Here is a 17,243-nt window from a genome sequence, read left to right as displayed (position 1 = left end):
TGCATATAAGCCAATTAATTTCTAACAAAGGTACCAAGATAACTCAATAGAGAAAGGACAGTTTGCTCAACAAATGGTTGGGGAACTACTGAACATTCATTCATATTTGAAAAAAACCCTCAGATTGTACTGGGAATGTAGCTCAGTGGTAGAGTGCTTACCTAGGATGTGTAAGGAACTGGGTTCAATCCTCAGCACCACATAAAAATAAATAAATAAAATAAAGGTCCATCAACAACTACAACTAAAACATATTCTAAAAAAGCTCAGAAACAACACTGGCACTGCTTAGTGCTAAAGCTGAGGAGAAAGCTGATTACTTCAGAAGCTGAACCGAAAACATAATGGTTAGATACTCCATACTGTTTGGGGTTTGAAAATTAAGTCAAAAGAACTTAAGTTATAATATTTTAAGTAAAACAAAATGAAAAGTCATACTGATACCAACATAATCTTCAATGTGCAGTCACCTGGCTTTATGTTAAAATTACCCATAAGAAAACAAATGATACCTGCAAATGGTAAAATGAAATGTTCAGAACCTAAATATTTGTCCAATTGAAAAGATAGAGCTATATACACAAAATTATAGCATGGAAAGGGGCCTTCAAAATTATGTTCTATCACATTATTTCAGAGATCAAGAAAAAGTAGCTTGGGAACTTGCTTTCTAAAGAAGTCATATGCAGGGGAAAGAACCATAATATCTTCATTGATTTTAGGGCATGCAAGGATTAGACAATTTATTCCATTCTTAGAAAAAGTAAATATGTTGAAAACCTGTTTTCCTTTTCCGAGTTTTGACATCCACAATCACAGCCCTGTTCTTCTCAGTAAAGTGCTTCAAGATGATCACATTATGGGGCTCATTGGCATTATCCATATAAACACAGCGGGTCCCCACACAAAGAACCTAAAACATGAGAGAGAGACAGAAAAGGCAACTCAACAGCACACTGAGACAGGAAAGAGTATTCACGGACAAATTCAGGTCTTTTTCTTGTGCCTCAGACTTCAACAAGCACTTAAGGATACGGCTCTTTTTATCTCTAAGTCCAAAGGATGTCCCACACGCCTAGCACAGAATTGATTTGCCCCTGCTGACATGCCATATTTTTATAGCCCTCTTTGTCTCAGTCAGTTGAGAGACATGAAGATTAGAAATGAGATCAAGATAAATGCCAGAGGGAAAGACAATTTTTGATATTCTTTGTAATTTAATACATTACAGTTATTCATTACTCAAAGCCAATTACCAGTTAGTACAATGAATCAAATAGTTAAACTTAAAAATGCAAGCTGAAAGTGTGAGGCCCTGGGTTCAATCCCTGGCACCACCAGAACACACACACACACACACACACACACACACACACACACACAAAGAAAAAAAGCAAGTTGAACAAACCACCCCACCCCATAATCTTGAAAAATATACCAGTATGTATATATGTCACAGAGTCTTTGATAAGCATGATAAGGACTGGAGGGGGTGAGCAGACCTTTGATTGCTGTACCTGAGGGAAGCCAACCAGCACCAGCAGGGTGAAGATGTTGGTGTGCTTCAGCTGGAAAGGCAGCTGCTTGATGCAGTGGTCTGTGAAGGTGGCAATGACGTCTCGCCACAGAGGGGCACTGTTGAGTGACCGCAGGATCTCGGCCATGGAGCATGCCCAGTCTAGGCCCACCCGGCTGGAAGGCAAGAGCTCCATTAGGTGGCAGAGCACAAGGCTCCAAACTCAACCAGTTATAGCTCACTATACTCCAAGGCAGTCCCAGAGGCAAAGGGCTACTCATTAATTAGTTTTAAAACTACCAGAATGATGCTGGTTGGTAGCCTACAAGCATGGTTTCAAAAATCTCTATAAAAAGTCACCTGTGCATATGCACACATGCATACTCACATTTATACACAGAAAAATGGCTCAGGAGTAAATACACTAAAATAGCTGATGTATTAATATGGTGCAAATTAGGCTGACTTTTTTTCTTCATTTCTGTTTTCCAAATTTGGTATTGTGGTTATGTTCCTTTCATAGGAAATAGATTTTTAACCCCAAGACCTACATTTAATGCTCTCAGGAAAAAATACACCAGAATATGAATCAACAGAGTGTTAAATCAGCAGGCAGTGCTGAGGTTCAGCCGTTTAATGTGGAATGACAGCATTTCCATTAAACCAATTCTATGGCCAAAGGAAATTCTCAGACAACAGCACTGTAGCACCTAAAATGTATCACCAGTCAGTCCTCTGACCTAAATGGACACCACAGTGAGTGGTGTGGGGGTGGCGGGTGAGTGAGAACCAAGGTTACCTGTCTAGACATACAGCTCCCAGGCTAAAGAGTAGGTGGGTGGTCTTCCAGCCATCTGGCACAATGGCACTGTCCCCTGCAGCAAACAGGTTGTGTTTGGCTGAGAGAACCTTGATCACTGCGGCATCTACCTCTGCTGGTAAAAGACGGACGATTAACTGGCCAAGAAGACCCAGGGTGAGGTGGTAGGTTTCATTCAGGTGGCCTGCATTGGAGATGACAACCTGAAACATGAGTGGGAGGACGTGCTCCAGGTCTATCAGGGGAACTGTGGGACCCTGCCAAGAGAGGGGAGAGCTCTTCAGTAGAGGATCCACGCAACCAGACTAGCTAAACTCTTCATCCCCTTTGAGTATTATTTACAACTGGCCTAGTGCCAAAAGAATTATGCAGTAGCTTTCATAAATGGCACGTATATGATCAATTGTAAAATAAATATTCTTGAGTATCATCTTATGGTCCTACTTTCCAATTCCTTTACCCTAAAAAGTAAACTTAAATGTTTGGTTGTTTTCCCCTCCTGATATGTCCATTGTAAAATAATTAAATAACTCAGAAATACACAAAAATTAATGTTTTCCTTAATCTGCCTCTTCACCAATGTCCAAGAGATAACAGCTATTAACGGATTAATGAATAGCCTTTCAACCTTTTTCTAAGTACATTAACATGTAACACATGTAAAACAAATTATCAATTTTAAAGTTATTTTTCTTTCTTTAAATACTGCCCATTTGGGGCTGGGGATGTGGCTCAAGGGGTAGTGCACTCGCCTGGCATGCGTGTGGCCCGGGTTTGATCCTCAGCACCACATACAAACAAAGATGTTGTGTCTGCCGAAAACTAAAAAATAAATATTAAAATTCTCTCTCTCTCTCTTTTAAAAAAAATAATAAATAAATAAATACTGCCCATTAACTTACTTTGTTTTCAATTCTTCATTATAAATACCATTTAGATAAAGAGCCTGTGGTTTACAATGATAATTACAGGGATTGGAATGAATTTATGATTCATTCTCTCTCTCTCTAGGTTTATATACCAAGAGGGAGCACGTTGTGAGTTGTTATCTACAGGGTGATTCAAGAGGGCACTATGTGTATAATATGAAAACAAAGCACCGAAGAACAACAACAAAAAATGTTCTCAAAAATAAAAAATGATTCTCAAGAAGGCATGCCCTTGAAGGGGCAGCCTGTGGGGGTGCTGGTGTCCAAGAATGAAGAAAGCATCTAGGTAAGGACTGGGCTGGTGTGGGCTACAGTCAGAGCCCAAGCATGGGGCAAAGAGTTTCCATATCAGGAACAGCAGAGTACAGATGGGTTGAGGAAGGCATTCCCAGGAATCATGCTCAAGAGTCAAGAGTTGAGCTCTGAATGGGGGCATCAGTGTGGCAGTGCAGGCTGAAGTGAGTGTCTGAGCACATGTGGAGGGGTGAGGGCGTCCATGTGGGAAGTTTAGCCTGGCATGCATTTTCATGCAGCCTAAGGAGAATGTTGTGCTGAGTAACAGCCTGCTGTGGGTGAGGGTGGCCTCAATGCAAGGAGGTACCCTGACATCAGGACAGCCCCAGGCATGGAAAGGAAGTATTCACCAGTGGAGGCACAGGGCAGAGTGTCAAGAGTCTAGAGGGAGACAAGGACACCTCTGAAAGAAGAAGAATGGCAGCTGGGAGGTTGATCAAATAAGTAATCATATAAATGATAATGGGATCTCGGATCTCACTGTTAAAGACAGGAGTTATAAAGACAAAAAAGGAAAAAACTAGAATGAACCTGTGGTTTATGATGATAATTGCAGGGATTGGTATGAATTTATGACTCATTCTTTATCCCTGTACATTTATATACCAAGAGGAACACATTGCTTTTCATGTCAGACACATGCCCCTGTGAACTGAGACTGATTCGTTAATCATTTTCAACTCTCAAGCAAAAATTATTGCTAAGTCTGAGCATCTCCCAGCAAACACTAAATAAGGCCCTTGGATCAAAAGACCTGAGGACCAAATCTTTGGTACTGGGGACACCTCCTTTCCCCAAAACTCTGCAGACTTGAGAAATTCTGTTTCATCAATGTTCTGTCCAATTCCTCTCTGTTCAACCCCCCTCCCACCAAAAAAAGGAGACTCTTATAAAGATGTCGGTAATTTCTAAATTAATATGTAAATTCAATGAAAATGCTAGCCAAATCCTTGGTAAAAAATTATTCTGAAGTTCAAAAAGAACTTCATTATGGGGCTGGGGCTGTAGCTTAGTGGCAGAATGCTTGCCTAGCACATCGAGGCACTGGGTTCCATCCTTAGCACTGCATAAAAAAATAAACAAATAAAATAAATGCATGCTATCCATCTACAACTACAATTTTTTTAAAAAAATAAAAATATGCAGAGTCCAGAAAATTATAAAAAATAATGAACTGTCTAGACTCTTTGGATTAAGTTACCAAAACAAACAAAAAGGAGAGAAAAATCGGTTAAAAGAGACTAATAAGTATGCCATGTAAATGCAATGCAATTCTTCTGTGGATTCTGATTTAAAAAAAAAATGCTTGAAGGAATATTTTAGAAAAATCTGTATATAGCCTCTATATAAGATAAAACTACTCTATCAATGTTAAAATTTTAAAATATGATGATGACACTGTAGTTATATAGGAGATTGTCTTTTTAGGAGACACATGCTGAAGTGTCAGTGATCATTTCAAGTTATTTTCAAAACTTGGAAAAAAATATAAGCAATATGTAAATATGCAGAGATAAATTCACAACTAGTAAATCTGTATAGATTTTCATTCATTCTTTCAAATTTTTCTTAGCTTAAAATTTTTCAAAATAAAATAATAGAAAAATGATTATAATAAAGCCAGTAAATTGTAATATATACTACACACACACACACACACACACACACACACACACATGTATAAACATACATACATACATACATACATACAAAATGTAGTGGGGGCTCAATGAAGAAAATAATTTTAATTGAAAATTCCTCCCTCAGGGATACACAGATGACTATTATTAACAATCTGCTTCAGCTTCAGCATCTAGTATAACATCTTTTTTTTTTTCTGAGTGTGACATTACCCCCTTTACAAAGAAATGCTGCCTGTCTCTTACCGACTTTAGGGGAGGTAACATGGCTGCTAGTAATCCCAAAATCCTCTTCTGGGAACACTCAGCGAACACCTGCTCAGGGTTGGGAGTAACTGCCTTTTCCTCTATTGGCTCCTGAGGTGACACTTCTGAATTTTCAGCATCTGTGTTGTAAAATGCCAACTTTCAGATTTTGCCACATTCTATACATGCCAAGTAAATCATTGTGCTGTCCTGTTCTAGAGTAATGCTGGAACTTTAAAAAACTATTGCTGAGCACATTTTTAAGATGTCCTCTTCTCAAGGAAGCCTGCCTGCTCCCTATGGAATGGGCAGTTACCCTCCCACACCTCCCCATTCTTCTGACTCTGCTCTTAAATTAGATGCTAACATTTTATCATTTAACATTTCATATTTATTGTCTGCCCTTTTGATTTTTATCTCTTTCAGTATTGTACCCGGGCACCTAGCAATGTCTCTGGAGCATGGTAGGTAGTTGACAATACTTGCTGCCTATGAACCAGCATGCTGGTCCTCAGGGGAATCCAACTCCAGAGGACTTTGATGGCCTGGACAGATGTGGAGTGTCAGCCCCTTCTGAGAGCTGGTTCCAAATATGAGGCAGAATGCTAGGTGCTCAGTCCCACCTCCACACAGAGGGCTGAAGGAACAGATCTGCCACCAGGGGCTGCAGTAAGAAGGAGGCTGAGGCTTGCTTCTGATCTCTTCAGCCACAACATCATGCATGCATTCTCTAACAACCTGGCTCTCGCCTTGCCATTGCATTCCTTAGGCAGGCTGAGAAGCCTGGAATCCCTAGGCAAGCGGCTAAAGTCTTTGCAGAGGAACCCCACTGAAGAGGTCTCATTTTATCTTGTATCCCATATCTACACACCTGCCAAGAGGGACTTCTCCTCTGTATTGTTCCAGGACTTTCCTACTTCAGGGTCTTTGCTCATGGTGTACTTTCCGCCCTGAATGTTGATCCCTACCACAGATCCTCATATATCAAGGTCCCTTATGACACTTACCTATACCTCTGTCTTAAGTTCTCCTAGGCTATGAGCTTCAGCAGGGAAGTGGGGGTGGAATGGGGAGGTGGGAGGGAGGCTCTGTGTGTCTCTCTGAGTCAGTCTCTGTTCTCCCCAGGGTCTAGCATAGTGCTTGGCACATGGGAGACACTCAGTAAATACAGGAAATAAATAAGGTGGGAAAGCAGTCAAAGTGAATGAAAGGTGACTTTCAAAATGTTATCAGCCCGGGCTGGGGATGTGGCTCAAGTGGTAGCGCGCTCGCCTGGCATGCGTGCGGCCCGGGTTCGATCCTCAGCACCACATACAAAGATGTTGTGCCCGCCGAAAACTGAAAAATAAAGATTAAAAGGTTCTCTCTCTCTCTCTCTCTCTTTAAAAAAAAAAATGTTTAAAAAAAAATGTTATCAGCCCTATCTGAACTGAATGGAGAAACACTGGTAGCTGAATAACATAAAATTGTGTAAAACCAACAAGCTCAGGCTAGAGTACATTTGAAGATGAAAGAGATAAGGTACTGGCCAGATATTCTTTACCTGGAAATCCTGGAGGTATGTGAGCATCTGCAGGTACATTTGGAATGTGGGTCTGGCCTGAATGATCCTTCATGAACAAGATACCTGCATTTGCCTTACTTCTCTGCTTGTAATCCAAAGGTCTGATTTCCTTGTCTGCAGCTCTCCTTCCCTAAAAACATGATGGTGTGTGTATAAGAACTAAGGTTTTTAATAACAAAAATTTATCCTATTTATAGTACAATTTTATCATTAGTTTTAATAAATTAAAAAACTTCTGAATTCATTATTAAAAATGCCACTCATATTTTAAATACATCTATGATTCATTAAGATAGTAGTCATTGTGTCACATTCCTCCAAACATCTTCCAAATGCCCCTGTTAGACCTTGTAGTCACATAAGCAATGGCTCTATTCCAGATCTTTAATACATTCTGTTTAGCCAGGTATGGAAAGTTCTTCCCTTGGGAAAAAGAAAAAGTTATCCATTTCCTTCTAGTACACCATGGTGACTATGTTTGATGTATGTTCTTTTTCAATAGAAAAGCAAATTTTTATCATTAGAAAAAAAGTTTAGATTTCATATTATTATGAAAATACGACTATACCAAATCTAAAGCCTAGAAGCATGATACTGTTTCCATTCCACTGATGTAGACATTTTATTGATATAGAAATTGGTATTTGGAATGGTGGGGGGATGTAGCTCAGTGGTAGAGCATTTACCTAGCATGTGTGAGGCCCTGGGTTCAATTTCCAGTACCACAGGGCAGTGGGGTTGGGGGGAGAGTTACTTCTGGGCATGTTGATGCACCTTTATAATTTCAGCAATTTGAGAGGTTCAGGCAGGAGGATAGCAAGTTTAAGGCCAGCCTCAGTAACTTAGCAAGACCCTAAGCAACTTAGCGAGACCCTGTCTCAAAAAAATTTTTTTAAAAAGGGCTGGGGATGCATTTTAGTGGTAAAGTGCCCCTGGGTTGAATCCCCAGTACAAAACAAAACAAAAAATTAGCATTCTTAGGCTGTGGGACAGAGTTGTGGGCTATGTATCTATCAGCTTTCTATAGAATCTACTTTGTGTTAATACGGTAGGTGTTGATAAATCTATTGCATATACCACTTGGTCAGGGCTGGGAATATAGCTCATTTGGTAGAATGCTTGCCTTGCATGTGCAAGGGCCTGGGTTTGATCCCCAGCATTAAAAAAAAAAAAAAAAATCACAACAGATATAATTTGAACAAACAAACCAGACACCATTTCTAAACCACATACTTGCACCCTCTTTAACACATTCTGGCATTAGTTGTTCTCTATTTTAACAAATGAACAAGCATACCTCTGTTGCCCTTTTGAGAATCTCATCTGGCAATGAGACTTGTTAAGGGGGCTCTTGCTGGAGCTGGGAAACTTCTGGGATTAGGAATCTGAGGGTGAGCTCTCCAATACGCAAGATGACAGCCCTCAGTCTGCATTTTCTGAGCAGGGGTCAGAAAATGAATGCGTGTGCATCAGGACCTTAGGGTCTTTCCCCCATTGTCACGCAGACTTATATGAGGTATCTAAGTGATGTGAGAAGACTTCAGTGTGTGGTAGAGGCAGCCCAGCTCTTAGTCTGGGAAATCCAAATTTGATTGCCTCTCTGCAGCCAAAGGTGAAGTGTTATATAACACCAAACATACAGGGGAAGGTATGTCCTCTTCCAGGGGGAGCTAACTTATGCTTCCCCCTTTCTGGATACTGTTAGCTGACATCAGTCCTAACCGCCTGAGAATGGATACAGACCATTTTAAAAGACAACTGTGACTGTGAGAGGTACTTGCCTTACTGAAAGATCTCAATGTGCTCCCTGTACCACGTGCCACTGTGTGAAGACAATGTAATTCCAAAGTTCTGGTGAATGATTTTAATGTTTATCTTAAACATAATCTTTGTCTTAAAGATCCTTACCTTAAATATTAAATAAAAATTATTTTATATTCATCAGACAGTCCTTTTTAGTGTCACTATCACAGGCAATACCTGGAACCAGAAAGGCTTTTCTGTCTATGCAACTACATATAAACTTATCGTGTCTACTTGCTAAATAGTAAGATTTTGGCATCAAATATTTGTTGATTGAACATAAAAATACCTACACATATACAATGCTTTTCATCTTCAAATGTACTCTAGTTGCATATCTTGTTCAGTCATTAGGAAAACCACCAGGAGGCAGATAATAGGAATAGTTAACAATGACATGGAACTTACCATGTACACATTCTAATCACTTACATGTTATTTCAAAGTGTATAAGATAACTCCTCACAACAACCATATATCATAGGTATTGCTATTATCATCCCCATTTTACAAATGAGAAAATGGAGGCAGAGATTGTAGTAATATGACCAAGGTCTGACAGAGCAGGGATATGAACCCAGCAGCCCGATCTAGCGAGGATCTGTACTTTTAACATTTTAGCTCTGCTTCATCATGTGAATGGCTCTCAGAGCTCAACTATGACTCTGCATAGAGAAGTGCTATTTACATTGCAGTGCACAAAAGGGCCTGCCTCTGCTGGCTCCTCAGCAGGCTGGACCACTTTCTTCTCTAGCTGTTCCTCTGACGTGCGGGTAGGTACGCTAAGTGGGAGGGTTTGGTTTTCTGGTGTGGAGTCACCATCTGGCAATATACCAAGAAGAGCGAGAGCTTTAAGACCTATAAGGGAAGAAAGAGAATAGTTAAAAGTTTATAACAAAGATTATTTCATGCAAAAGACTCAAATCACTTATCACTGCATAGAAACAGATGGCTGAGGTCTACACAAACCAAAATCAGGAGAACTTAATAAAAACATCCCTGGCTATCTACATCTATTTAGTTCCTGACTTCAGAAGGTGAAAGTCTGGACATTTTATTATCAAGAAAACAGAGAAGATACAACAGGATTGTCTGTTTCACAAATTAAAAATATTATACTTTCATAGAAGTGCCACTAACTAGATTTCTAAATTCCAATTGGGAGATAAAAACTTGCTCTGATGTAGGCTTGGGTTATAGCTCAGTGGTGGAGTGCTTGCCTCACATGTGTGAGGCACTGGGTTTGATACTTAGCACCACATAAAAATAAATAAAATAAAGGTATTGTGTCCATCTACAACTGAAAAAAAAAAAAAACTTGTTCTGATGCACTGATATTACCCATTGCTATCTAATGTAGGTCTGATTCTCTAAAATAACCAGAATGGGGAGTTCATTATCAGAGAGAAATGTGAATTTCTCAGAAGTTAAACATTTTTCTTTTTTTCTTTCTTTTTGGTCGGCATACCAAGGATTGAACTTAGGTGCATTCAACCACTGAGTCACATCCCCAGCCCTATTTTGTATTTATTTAGAGACAGGGTCTCACTGAGTTATTTAGTGCTTCACCTGTTGCTGAGGCTGGCTTTGAACTCGCAATCCTCCTGTCTCAGTCTCCCAAGCTGCTGAAATTACAGGCGTGCGCCACCGTGCCCAGCTAAATATTTACTTTATTCCTAACATCCTTGGTGAAGTCAGATCATCCAGCTGTTATATTAAACTATTTTACTTATAAATAGCTCTCATCTAGAATAGTTACATGGAAATAGATTTGTACTTCATGTTAAAAATAATCTAGACTTCCTCATAAAATTTAGTAGATCAAAATACTAAATAATCCAATCACAGACTTTAATAATTAGAGTTTTAATTATTAATACTTTCTTATATCTTCATGTAAATATTTTAGAGAAACTAAATGCCACTTGAATGCTATCATTTCTCTCAACTGAATCTGTGGACTTGAGTACCACACCAGGTGAGCCCCTCGTGTGGAATACTGGACTCTTCTACCTCTGGGTCGAGCAGTCTGAGGGTTGGTCCTGGTTTCTGGGCATGATGAATAGTCACCTTTCCCCTGGTGAGCCTTCATCAGACAGTCCCCGACAAGCTGCATGCACTGGCTCCGCAGGATGATCGCACTGCTGTGGGCCTGGGGGTCCAGTCTCTCCCCATCTACAACCTCTGTGCTGGCCAGGTGTGCACTATAGAGAGCCAGGGCGGCAAAGAGCAGCCAGGAGTAGTTGTGGATGTAAGGCTGGATGAGCCTCTGCCGATCACTGATCCGAATGGTCACCATGGGGTGGGCTGTAATGCTGTGGGTAGGCAAATGGCTGCAAAGGCAAGACATATGTAAGGCCTATAGAGTTTATGAAGCTCCAAAGAGAGGCCCAAGGGCATGTGTTTAGTTGCTTCTGGGATTAGTCACCTCTAGGCTGTAGTTATTCAAAGGTTAAAGACAAGAAAAATGAACAAACACAAACATAGAACATAACATTACATTACAGGATTTTGCAATTTTGGGGGTGGGATATCAGGGATTAAACCCAGGGGCACTTAAGCACTGAGCCACATCCCTAGCCCCCCCCCCTTTTTTTTAAAGAGAGAGAGAGAGAGAGAGAGAGAGAGAGAAATTTTTTTTTTAATATTTATTTTTTTTAGTTTTCAGCGGACACAACATCTTTGTATGTGGTGCTGAGGATCGAACCCGGGCCGCACGCATGCCAGGCGAGCGCTCTACCGCTTGAGCCACATACCTAGCCCCCCCCCTTTTTTTTTCAGACAGGATTTCAGTAAATTGCAAAGGGCCTCTCTAAATTGCTTCAAACCATGATCTTCCTGCCTCAGCTTCCTGAGCTGCTGGGATTACAGGCATGTGCCACCACACCTGGCTCAGGATTTCATAATCTTTAGAGAACTGCCTGTGGAAAACAAGCTAAGAAGTCCCTTTTGTGAATTTTGCAAGGCGTGGTAATAGTGTTTTGGTAATGTGAGAAAACACTTATAATCTTTAGACAAAGTACATGGGAAAGAAGGTATTTAAGGTCTCAAATCTGCTTCAAGATGTTTTTATAAAGAAAAAAAAGAAATAAACTAAACACATATAACAAAATCTTCCTAATTGCTGAATCTGGGCAATGGGTATAGGAAGACTCACTGCACTAGTCTCTCTACTTTAGGGTATGTTTGAAATTTTCTGTAATAAAAACCTTATTTAGCCTGGTGTGGTGGCACACTCCTGTAATCCCAGTGACTTGGGAGGCTGAGGCAGAGGATCATAAGTTCAACGCCAGCTTCAGCAACTTGATGAAGCCCTCAGCAACCTGGCGGGGCCCTAAGCAATTTTCTAAGACTCTGTCTCAAACTGAAAAATAAAAAGGGTTGAGGATGTAGCTCACTGGTTCAGTGCCCCTGGAACTCAATCCCTGGTACCACAAAATAAAAGGAGGGCTGTGGGGTATAGCTCCATGGTAGAGCACTTGCCTAGCATGTGTGAGGCCCTGGGTTTAATCCCCAGTACCACTGGAAAAAAAAAAAAAAAAAAAAAAGAAAAGAAAAAAATAAGAAGCCCTCTCTTTAAGTGAAGAAATAAATAAAGAAAAGGTTACATGGCTCTAGGTCACCTGAGACCTACCCATAGGAATATTTCTTTGCGGCATAGCATCCATAGCAAAGATCAAAGTCATCACACACATTGCAATTCATTCTCCGGCCTATAATCAAACCCTGGCAGTTGTCACAGGTAAATTCCATGTTGACCATTTCATGGTCATCTCCATGGCCCTCAGGCTTCACTCCACCTGGAGAAAAACAGGAGTATTAGGTGGATAGGGCACAGGGCTCCCAGAAGTTCTAACAAACCAATCTCAGTACTAGAATTGCTCCCAATTTACTGTTGAGGAAGGCAGGAGCTGCAGGCATCCTTTGGAGACCAGGACACTCTGCCCCAGTGGCTCTGAGCATGTGAATGACAATACCAGTACAGAATTGCTCAGCAATGTTGACCCTACTTCTCCAGTACCACAGTCTGATTAAATAAATTACCAATTCCCATCATGAATGTTGTTTGGCAGAATCAAGTCTATGCCAATTTGTGAGCTGTCTCCCATGACTCTCCTCTGACAAATATGAAGAATCTGTAGGTATGTTCCTCAGCAAACACTAAGGAATGATCAAGTATTTGCTCTTACTTTTTCATTCTAGAACCACAGATGTAAACAGACTTCATAACCTCAGATCTAGAGAGTAGAGATTTAGATGACAGACGTGAAAAGTACTGGCTAGTCAGGTGTGGTGGTGCACATCTGCAATCTCAGCTACCTGGGAGGCCTCAGCCTCTGAGGCAGAGGATCACAAGTTCCAGGCCAGCCTAAGCAACTTAGCAAAACCCTGTGCCAAAAACCAAACACATTTTTAAAAGGGCTAGGGATATAGTTCAGCCGTAGAGTGTCCTAGGGTTCAATCCCCAGAACTTCAAAAAAAGGGAGATTGGTTGCTCTGCTCTCTTCCTATTCCAAGTCCAGCAGGACTCTAAGTCCTGATGTAGATTCTGCTTAATACTCCTCATATTTGACCACTTCTGTTCTCGCTGCCACAACCAGGTTCAGGCTCTAATACTCTTGTAACCACTGACTTCTAAAGGATACTCTCACACAGACAGAACTGTTTTCTCTATATAGCTCTGATCATGTTAATATTATGCTTGGTAAACCTTCCCTATTGTCTGTAAACTATTCAAATTTCTTAGCCTGGTATCTTGGGGTCCCACCTGCCCTAATCTATCACTTGGTTGGACAAATACTCAAGTGTGTCCATCTAAACTCACTGCAGGCATTCACTCCTCTCCTCCTGGGCTTATTCTATCCTTGATGGTGACCCCATCTTTAGAATTTCCTTTGACTCATCTAGTTCTTTTCTTCAAAGACCAAGTCTCATTCTACTTCTTCCACAAGCCTTTCCTACAGCAACACCATGGCTACTTCTTAACTTTTCCAGAAGAAATCTATACTACTCATTGATAACTCAGCATATACACCCTTGTATTGGAATAGACATCTGTGGATACAGTCAGTCTCCCGGCTAAATTATAAATGTTTCCAGAGCAGGAGCTGTATCTAACCATGTATACACAGAGCAGTCCAATGTTCACTTCTGTTGATACGCTTTGCCTCACTCAGTACCTACAAGTTAAAGATTTTTTGAATGTTTTCTTTGTGTGTGTGATTTGCTATTTGTAAATACTGCATGATTCAGAAGCAAAAACTATTTCCTGAGGTCTGGAGATGTAGCTCAGTGGTAGAGCACTTGCCTAGCATCGATGTGCCCTGAATTCAATCCCTAGTACCACAAAAAAAAAAAAAAAAAAAAAAAAAAAAAAAATTTCCTGGAAACCCAACTAAACATATATCCATTGGTCCTCAGTATTTATTAAGTGCCCACCCAGCACAGTGGGAGATAAAAGGCTGTCATATAAGAGCAGTGGACCTGATCACTGAGCAGGGGAGATAGAGCCAGAGTCAGAGGATACCAATGGGCAGTATATCTATTTAGTAAAAAGAGGGTTTTAAAAGATGGCCAGATCACAGAAAATAGAAACAATTATGACTGTTGAATATGACATACTTAGTCTTTGAAATTTACCTAGAAAGCAAGTTTTGCACAGATCCATGTCACTGCACTGTAGACACCGGTAGCGATGCCAGGGAGCAATCTCATCACACCCATCACAAGAGATGTCCACATTTAACAGGTCACAGTAGCGAGCAATAAACATGTGCATCTGTAAGGTGAAATAAACACAATTAACCATGAGACTTTCTAATGTGGCTACTATTCATTAACCAACTCATTCATTCAATAGGTACTCAAGACGACCCAGGCATTATACTAGGTGCTAGGATTTGAAGCTGAATAAACTAAGTGTCTAGTTGGGAAATCCTTTAAGCAAGTAGATGATGATCATCTGGGTGTGATATGTGCTTTCACATACAAATTTTGGAGGTTTACAGAACATAGAGGATGGCTATCACTGGGTATTAGGAGGGTCAAGGAAGGTTTTCCAAAGGAGATAAATTCCTCAGTTGAGACCTGAGGGAGAAAGAGGTACTAGTTGGGAGGGGGTAAATGTGGTTAGACATATCAGATAAAAGTAAAAGATATAGGAAGTTCTACAGGAAGCAAAAGACGGCAAGACAAGGGTTTATGAAATTGGCGATAACCCTTTATGTAGAATATAGAGAAGGCGGGGGAATAACCAGATGAAGTTGAAAAGGTTAAACCACAAGGAACTTGAATGCTAGCCTAAGGAGCTATTGACTGTTTTTAAGTAGGAGAGTAATGGAATTAGATTTGAATGTTCTGAAAGTTCCCCTGATCTCTGAGTAAAACAAGGGATTGAAGAGGGCAAGACGAAATGATGACAACAGAAGTTGTTCAAATGAACAGATAATATGGCCTGGAACTGAGCAAGAAGTTGGGTAGGGAAAGGTGAGCAGACTTGAGAGGTATTCAAGAGGCAGAAGTGAGAAACCTTGGTGACTGACTTGTTGTGGGGTTCAGTAAAAGGGAACAGCCAAGAATAGCATCCAAATATTTAGTTTGGGTTTTTGGCTGGACATTGGTAGTGTTCACAGACACAGGAAACACTGCAAAAGGTGCATTTTTTTTAAGTGCTAAGAAACAAACTTTTGGCCAAATTATATTGTTATATTGTGTGCCTACACCAATATGTAACAACAAATCCCATCAATATGTACAACTACAATGCACCAACAACAAAAAATGAGGAAATTAAAAAAAAAAAACTTTAGGGAGAAGTAAAGGCACTGTTTCATAAGCAAGCAGATTGTTTACTGGAAATATTTGGAGGCTATAGTACAGTTTATCTTTAGGGCCTAGAAATGAAGGAACTAAATATGTAAGTCACATATAGTAGTAGATATGTAGTAGCAGAGGAAATATGTCCATCACTTGAGAAATACAGAATGGCTCCAAATAAGGTATTAACATAAAAGAGAGAAAAAATCACAAGGCCCAATTGTGGGCCCAGAGAAAAATTCCAAGCACTGCAGAAGTGCCACATGAGCAAAGTGGTCAGCGCAAGTAGGCACTCAAGCATAAAATACGAATGACTCTGAGGCAAGCAGAAGCCTGGCACCTGTGGTAGCAACAAAGTTAACACCTAATGTGGAGATGGATGGATAGGCCACCTGAGCCAGGTGCCTTACTTATCTGCATCATGCAGCTCTGACTGCAGTATACAGATGGCTGCTTCCTCACTCATCAGATAACCCTCCCTGGTGCTTGCCTCCATGAAGAAAATGTGCTGCCCAAGGACACAAGAACCCAGGTCCTGTAACAATTCTATTTCTCACTATAAATTAACGAATTGATACCCAACACAGTACATCAGCCTTGTAAGACACTCTTTTTTGAGACTAGTTCTGTGGGAGGGAGCCATTGACAGTCACATCAGCATGCAGAGCCTCTCAGGTTAATACCAGATGTGAAGGTCCAGAATGCCCTCTCAGGAGAAAGCCTGCCAGCAGGCCCAAAGCACACCCTCCTCTCCAAACTCCAGATCACTCTAATTGGGAGGTCTTACTTTCCTCTGCTTCTCTGGATCCTCCTGGGCTATTTTTTCATACCAGGCCTCAAACATGCCATCCTGACACTCATCCATCCACTCTGAGTTCTGCTTGGCATCAGCAAGCTCATCTTCTTCACTCCACTGGCTAAAAGGAGGGCAAAAAAGAGAAAAAAAAAGCATAAAAAAACAAACAACAACAACAACAACAACAAAAAACCGAGATGGGGGGAGGGAGAGGAAGGGAGGAGAGAAGAGGAAGAGGGAGCATGCATCTCTGGATATCCAAGGAAAGTGCTAGTTAGCAGACTCCATGACCTATGGGTCTAATAGACTGGGCAATTTTAAACATTTTAAGAGAAAAGTCAATTACTTTTAAAAACTGTAGGGTCTGTCTACTATTTGCTAGATATATGCTAATAAAAATGGAGAAGCCCCTTTCAGAGTAGATTACCCTGGGTGAGGTGAACCAACCATGTGCCAGGCTCTTGGGCCAAAACAGTGATTTAAAAAAAAAAAATGTTCTATATGGACATACTTAGAACATCCTAGTGGAATCAGCACAAAAAGGGAGTCAGGACATATGACTTCAGCTCCACCACTAGCTGCTACAAGGCCTTGATACATTAGAGTAGGCCCTCTGTATCTGTGGGTTCTATAGCCCAGAGTTCCATGTCCCTAGATTCAACCATCATTGAATCAAAAATTAGAAAAAAAAATTGTATCTGTTCTGAATCAGTTTTTTTCTTGTCATTATTCCCTAAACCATGTGTAACATTGTGTAACAATGTATAAGTAGCTATAGCAATGTAATAGCTATTTAACTTAATAGCTATTTAAGTATCA

General features: G+C 40.5%; 1 protein-coding gene across 4 annotated transcripts in view; it reads right to left on the bottom strand.

Annotated features, from left to right (window-relative positions):
* Window positions 1-17,243, bottom strand: part of ZZEF1 (zinc finger ZZ-type and EF-hand domain containing 1) — a 152,737-nt gene that overhangs the window by 62,774 nt on the left and 72,720 nt on the right. For all 4 annotated transcript variants that reach the window (XM_081270831.1, XM_081270830.1, XM_081270833.1 and 1 more), the window contains 10 exons: window positions 16,416-16,545; window positions 14,453-14,591; window positions 12,447-12,612; window positions 10,883-11,145; window positions 9,501-9,670; window positions 6,989-7,139; window positions 5,446-5,585; window positions 2,316-2,593; window positions 1,518-1,692; window positions 781-913 (listed from right to left, as the gene is read on the bottom strand). In XM_081270831.1, the coding sequence (XP_081126957.1) occupies window positions 781-913; window positions 1,518-1,692; window positions 2,316-2,593; window positions 5,446-5,585; window positions 6,989-7,139; window positions 9,501-9,670; window positions 10,883-11,145; window positions 12,447-12,612; window positions 14,453-14,591; window positions 16,416-16,545 (1,745 nt within the window). The remainder of the gene's footprint in view (window positions 1-780; window positions 914-1,517; window positions 1,693-2,315; window positions 2,594-5,445; window positions 5,586-6,988; window positions 7,140-9,500; window positions 9,671-10,882; window positions 11,146-12,446; window positions 12,613-14,452; window positions 14,592-16,415; window positions 16,546-17,243) is intronic.

The sequence above is a fragment of the Spermophilus citellus genome, assembly GCF_964194105.1.
Source record: "Spermophilus citellus genome assembly, chromosome: 17".
NCBI classification, from domain to species: Eukaryota; Metazoa; Chordata; class Mammalia; order Rodentia; family Sciuridae; genus Spermophilus; species Spermophilus citellus.
Note: the sequence above shows the minus strand (reverse complement) of the source record. Positions and strands in the feature narration are given on the sequence as shown.